The 6385-nt window shown below is 54.3% G+C and overlaps 1 protein-coding gene across 1 annotated transcript; it reads right to left on the minus strand.

The window, feature by feature from the left end:
* Positions 1–2156: 2156 nt before the first annotated feature.
* On the minus strand, positions 2157–5596 carry LOC123346756 (E3 ubiquitin-protein ligase TRIM41-like). The gene is made up of 2 exons (XM_044984218.1): positions 5168–5596; positions 2157–2321 (listed from the first exon to the last, which is right to left on the minus strand). Exons 1-2 carry the CDS (start codon positions 5582–5584, stop codon positions 2157–2159), a joined length of 582 nt encoding a protein of 193 aa, XP_044840153.1. The 5' UTR covers positions 5585–5596.
* Between the last annotated feature and the right edge of the window lie 789 nt (positions 5597–6385).

Genomic DNA, 6385 nt, shown 5'->3' on the forward strand with positions numbered 1-6385 from the left:
ACTACTTCTCCTCTCATCCCTGCTGCTGGTATCTTCCTCCCTCCCCCACCCCCACGCTCCCTGCAGGGATTTCACTGTAAGAGGCAGCTGAATCTGAACAGACTTTTTTTCCCATGTGTTCATCACCTGGCTACAGACAAGCACAGGTAAAGCCATAGTGACAGTAGCAGGTGACTGGGATCAGGGGCGGCTCTATAAATTACGCCGCCCCAAGCAGGGCGGCGTGGCGCGCCGCCCTTCCCCGGTCCCGCGGCCGGGGCAGAAGTGTCTGCGGCGGGTGCGCTGGTCTCGGCTCCGGTGGAGCATCCGCAGGCATGCCTGCGGGAGCTCCGTCCGAGCCGCGGGACCAGCGCGCTCGCCGCAGTCATGCCTGTGGGAGCTCAAGCGGAGCCACGGGAAGAGGGGACCCTCCGCAGTCATGCCTGCGGCAGGTCCGCTCCTCCCGGGGCTCCGGTGGACCTCCTGCAGGCATGACTGCGGAAGGTCCACCGGAGCCAAATGCCGCCCTGCCCCGACAATGCCGCCCCACGCGCCTGCTTGGCGCGCTGGGGTCTGGAGTCGGCCCTGACTGGGATGAAGTGGCCACGTGATGGCAACAGAGGCTGCGAAGTGGCCGAGCGGCACCTGGCTTGACACTGACCTGCCCCTGGCTCTGTTCACTCATGGGGTGTCCACACTGCAATGAAGGTGACACAGCACCGTGTGTAGACACATCCAGGCTAGCTCTGATCTGGCTAGCTCGGGTACTCATAGCTATGAAGCCGCAGCAGCAGCACAGGCTGTACAAGCCCACTCAGACCCCCGGGTATTACTCAGTCACTAGCCTGCAGCTGGCTGTTGGGGCCATGTAGATGCACCCTGGGGGCAGATTTTCCACAGAGCTCCACACCCCCAACTGGGTTTGATGTTCAGAAGAGCTCAGCTCCCAGCATGCCCCCAGCCCAGCCAGCTCAGTGAATCTGAACCTCACTCACAGGGGGCAAATCATCCTCCCAGCTCCAGTGTCTGGCCCAGGCACTGGGCAGATTCACTGCAGGGATGGTGGGTGCAGAGCGAGAAGGAACAAACTGTTTCCTCCAGGCTGCAGAGAAGCTGCAGAGCTTTGTCATGGAGGCCACTGAAAACCGATGGCTGTAGCAGCCAACACACCCTCCCCATCTGCAGGAGGGAAACAGGGGCCCGGTAACAGTGAAAACACTGCACCCAATATTGAGAATTTGCCCCTATCAGAGATCTCAGGGGTGGGTTTGCACCACTGCACAAAGGCCAGAAACTGCCCCTCCTCCGCCTACAGGAGCTGCTGCGCTGAGATCCCCACCAGAGACACAGCCTGGTGCTGCCAGCACCCTGGATGGCAGGTACCATAGGCCAGGGGAGGCTGACCTTCCCCAAACAGGATGCAGCGCCCCTCCCTTTGGGGGCAGGCTGCAGACACCAGCCTACCAAGCACATGCTTAGGGCAGCACCTTGCGACGGGGCGGCACTTGGGGTTTGTTTTTGGTTCTGCCGGGCAGCGCTCGGGGGAGGCGGGACTTGGGCGACGCGAAGCTTCGGGGGGGGCGGCACTCTTTGTCTTTGCTTGGGGCTGCAAAAATGTTAGAGCCGGCCCTGCCTCTCTTTGGGGGCAGGTTGCAGACCTGCTGCCTTTGGAGTGCGGCCTGCGCTCCGCCTAGAGGCCTCGCCCCCGCTCTTCCCCTGAACCTGCAGCACCCACTGCTTGTCGCCTGTCAGCTGGAGTCCGTCAGCTGTGTGGTGGGGCCCTGCCAATTGCTCCTCTCTGCACCCCCCCCCCGTCAGTCACCGTTAAGACAGAAGGGGGAGAAAGGAGCAAGCAGCAGGCAAGAGGGCCTTTGGGGAGGGAGTGGAAGAGAGGAGTGAGCTGCAACACTGAACAGTGAGTGGGGAGCCTCTGGGGAGGGGGCTGAGTGGGAGCTGGGCATGGGGCAGAGCAGGAGGGGAGTGTGGGCGGAGCCTCAGGGAGAGGAGAACAAATGGGGGTGGAGCAATGGGCAGGGCAATGATCTGGGTGCCGGGGAGTTTCTGGCACTCATGCCCGGCCTCCCCAAGTGCCGGAGGCATGCGCTGCCCATGGCCAGCACCAAGCCTGTGCAACGGAGCAAACAACCAGGGCAGGTTCATAACCTCATCCTGGAGCTTTACGGCCCCGTCATTCCTGGGAACACTGCAGGGGGAAGGGCTCGGGAGGAATAAACCTGGACACCCACCTGCCACACTGTGGTTTTCTTCTCCTCCTTAGACATCAGAGTCAGGGCCTCTTCCAGCTCCTTCCTCAGAGAGCCCAGAGTTCCCTGGAGTTTCTCCTGCAGGGACATCACGTGCAATAAACAGCCATTAGTCTGCCTGTCCAATGGGTGGACAGTACTGTCCATATTGGCATTTCATACACGAGCAGTAAAATACCCTTGAAGGAGGCAGCAGACTGGGCTCTGCCAGCCCCAAAGGCCTCATGGGAGCAGAGACGCCAGGGCTCTGCTTCCTGCAGACACTCAGGACTTCTCAGAGCCTGTATTTTGAGCTAAAGCTTCACATCACTGAGCACAGGCCAGAGGGGAAACAGCTGCGAAGGTTCTGAACGATCCCTCCTGCCAGTGCGAGTGAAGAGGTTGGGGCAGCACCTCGCTGCACTGTACCCAGACCCAGGCCAGGAACAAGACCCCATTGTGCTCTCCTCTGTCCAGGCTCCCATGTGGCCTCCCCAGGCAGCGGCCGAGCACCTGAGCCAGCGCAGTCCCATTAACTGCACAGGGTGAAGCTGAGATGTGGCTGGAGGTCAGTGAGGAACAGGGAACACTCGGTCTGGGGGAATGTGCCACCCATAATTATAACTGCCCCAGAGCTGTAACAACCCAGGGCTCTCTTCCCCTTTGACAGCGTGTGATTCATTCACACAGCACAGCAATGTGCTCCTGCCCCGTCAGCCCCACTCTGTGCAACACCCCTGGTAGCCCCCCAGAGCCCTTCCCGTTTCATGTTTTTTCTTTTCTCTGAGCCCTCGAGTTCTCTCCTGCTCTCTGTCCAAGGGCCCAGGCTGCTGCTGCAGCTGATGCTGAGAGCTCCTGGGGAGCTGTTCGGTGACACCCCTGCGGTGCTGCTGAAGGGAAGCAGTGAGCGATGGAGCCAGCAGGGGCTAGTGAGAGACAGGAGGCGGAAAAGCAGCCTTTGCATCCAGCAAAACAGCTTCATAAATGAGCAGGGATCAGAATAGGGGAGGGGCAAAGGTGGCTGGATTCTTTGAAGCTCCACCCACAAAATAAGCTCCGCCCACATGAGTCACCAAAAGGAGACACATGTTCCGTTCAAATGGTGCATTGTTCAAAACAGGATGGAGTTGCTGATTGGCTCCAAGGGGCTGGACTCCCCTCATGGGGCTGGAATGTACCCCTGGGCTCTGCTGGGCTCGGTCCTCCTTTACTGGGGGGAAATAAGAGGTGGCATCTCCCAAACATCACCCGCCTGTGGCACTGGAAGGAGGCGTCACTGGCAATAAATGGTGCAGAGCTGTAATTCTCCCTCTCCGCAGGGAACAAAATAATTAACAGTGTTGATATTTAAATGATCAGTTCTCCAGTCTGAAGGTAACACACTCACCTAGACAGGCCTGCAGCTCGTGTGATTTAAACCTCACTGATTGTTAACACTGCCCGTTGTGTAACGAGTCCCCTTATTTCAGCAGTGGAAGCTGAGTGTGAAAAACATTCAGAATCTCAGAGAAAAGTTTCCCACATCAGGTATCTTTCAAGACTTGATATTCTGATTCTGTTGTCACACTGCCAGACCCAGTAGCGTAGCTAGGGTAGGAGCAGGCAGGGCCGGCTCCAGGCACCAGCCCAGCAAGCAGGTGCTTGGGGTGGCCAAGGGGAAGAGGCGGCATGTCGGGCTCTTCGGCGGCAATTCGGTGGTGGGTCCCTCGGTCGCTCTCAGAGGGAAGGACCTGCCACCGAATTGCCGTCGAAGAAGAAAGCGGCACAGTGGAGCTGCTGCCGATCGCGATTGCGGCTTTTTTTTTTTCCGCTGCTTGAGGCGGCAAAAACTCTGGAGCAGGGCAGCGGCTGCTTCGTCACTGAGCACAAGTGGCGCCTTGTCAATTTCTTGGCACCTTTTTAATTTTTACTCACCCAGAGGGAACAGGGGGAGCGATCAAAAAAAAAGAGGTGCCCCCGCTGTGGCACTTTTACTCACCCAGCAGTGCTCCGGGTCTTCGGCAGCATTTCGGCGGTGGGACCTTCACTCGCTCCGCGGGTCTTCGACAGCATTTCGGCGGTGGGACCTTCAGTGCCGCCGAAGACCCAGAGCGCCGCCGGGTGAGTAAAAGCACCACAGCGGGTGGCACCTTTTTTTTTTTAAATCGCTCCCCCTGTTCCCTCCACCTGGCTACGCCACTTCCAGATCATTGATTTTGTTATGGCATCTCCCACACAATGAAGGCTTTACAGAGCTGAATGATGCGTCACACCTGTGCCAGGCAACTTTCAGTGAAATCAGCCTGTAATTTAAAACCCAAAGTTATTACCCATTAAACTTGACAGTGTTGGAAAATCATAGTGCTAATGAAGCCTTTTTGTATTAGGCCTGAGTAAACCAAAGTTATGCTATGCTTGCCCAAACCGTGTTGGAAAGCTTACAGAACTTATTAGACTGAAGGCCGTGTATTTACCTATGTCAGCTATTTTGCTTATCAGTTTTATTTGGCTCCCCAAGTATATGTTGGCTCCCCAGTATATGCAGCTGTGTTCCCATGAATGTTTCCAAAGTATATAGCACAAAGGGTCGACGGGTGTATCTTGTTTCCCCTTCAGAATGACAAATGTATCCTCAACAGCTGTATGTATCTTGTAGCCCCCACAAAATGATATATGTATCCTGCATATCCAATTATCCCCTAATAGATACATGTACAGGGTCTACAGGTCAACCAAATGACGTAGACAAACGTAGGCTAAGTTGTTTGTTACCGGCTATAAAGGTAGGCCGCTTGGCCATGAAAGGTGTGTCTCTTTCTCTGGCACTAGCCGAGAGGAACACCCGCTCAGCTGACCGATCAATAAAGGGTGTGGTACTCGTCTTCCTGTCTCCGTGCCTCCTTGGTGTAATTAGGTAAGCTCCAGGGGGAAACGAGCCCTTTTGGCTAACAACAGCAATTCCCTACCTTGTACTCCTGGGCAGCCTCCTCTATGGGAACCACCCTGTGATCTCTGTGAGCCCGGGACAGATGGCAAACCACACAGACAGAAGTTTGATCCTCTTCACAGAACAGTTTCAGAGTCTCCTGGTGTTCCCCACACACCCTCTCCTCTCCTGCTCCCTTTGCTGCCTGTAAACTCAGCCGTTTGGCTATTTCCACAATATTTGCCAGCCGCCTGTTGGGCCTGAGGTTTCTCTGTTGCACAGTTTCTCTGCACTGAGGGCAGGAGACGTCTGTATTTGATCCCTCCCAGCACTGGGCGATGCAGGCTCGGCAGAAATTGTGCCCACAGTCTATAGTCACTGGGTCCTTAAAATACTCCAGACAGATGGGGCACGTAGCTTCCTCCTGGAGACTTTCCACGGGGTTGTCTGTGGCCATGGCTCCCTCTGGACAGTGACACGGGGTTAGTTTCGCTTTCCTGAGCTCAGAAATATGCCCCGCCTGCAGCAGCAGCAATTGGGTGTTTCCCTTCCTGGAACTGACTCAGGCTGTTTGCTGATTGGAGCCAGATCACCGGTAACGTTCCAGCCCTGGGGGCTTTGGTGAGAAATGTCCCAACAAGGCTCTGGTCCTGCAATCAGCCCCCTCTGCTGGTGTGTGTTGGGGGAGTCACTGGGGTTCACACGGACATCAGCTTCCCCTTGTCCTGATGAGCTGACAGAACTGTGTGTCTAAGGAGTGATATTTAGCCTTGGCAGAATTCATTTGATTTAATATGTAATTTTGACAGATAAGATTAATATTAATTTGTAAGACTTTTTTTGTATTTATCTATTTAAACTTTCACAGTTTCAGTTTTTATCAATATTATTGTTCACAGTTGTGGGAAATTGGGGGGATTCAGACAATATTTTAGTCAGACAATAGTTATTTTATGACAGTAGACACAGATTCAAAAAGTTAAAAAGTGTAACTGTTAAAACACAAATTGTCAACATCTCATTTCAAAACATGCGAAGTAAATCTCCTTAAATTAAACTCTAGTAAGTTCTCAAGCAGCATTTTTCTTACTGTGCCTATTTGTAAATTTCAGTTCTGATCAATGGAAATGTTTTTTCATCCGTTTGTGTGTGCAAAGTGAAATCAACATTTACTGACATCTACCGATAAAATCTAATCCTTTCAAGTCTAGGGATATTAAATTCATAGGCCAAAAACTTGCTTAAGATGGAATCAAGG

Source organism: Mauremys mutica, chromosome 12 (assembly GCF_020497125.1).
Source record: "Mauremys mutica isolate MM-2020 ecotype Southern chromosome 12, ASM2049712v1, whole genome shotgun sequence".
NCBI classification, from domain to species: Eukaryota; Metazoa; Chordata; order Testudines; family Geoemydidae; genus Mauremys; species Mauremys mutica.

Excerpts from the sequence above, each read along its gene's own strand:
- LOC123346756 (XM_044984218.1), bottom strand. The coding sequence starts at position 5,584 with ATGGCCACAGACAACCCCGTGGAAAGTCTCCAGGAGGAAGCTACGTGC. Across the intron at positions 2,322-5,167 it reads AGGCTGCCCAGGAGTACAAG|GAGAAACTCCAGGGAACTCT; the intron begins GTAGGGAATTGC and ends ATGTCCCTGCAG.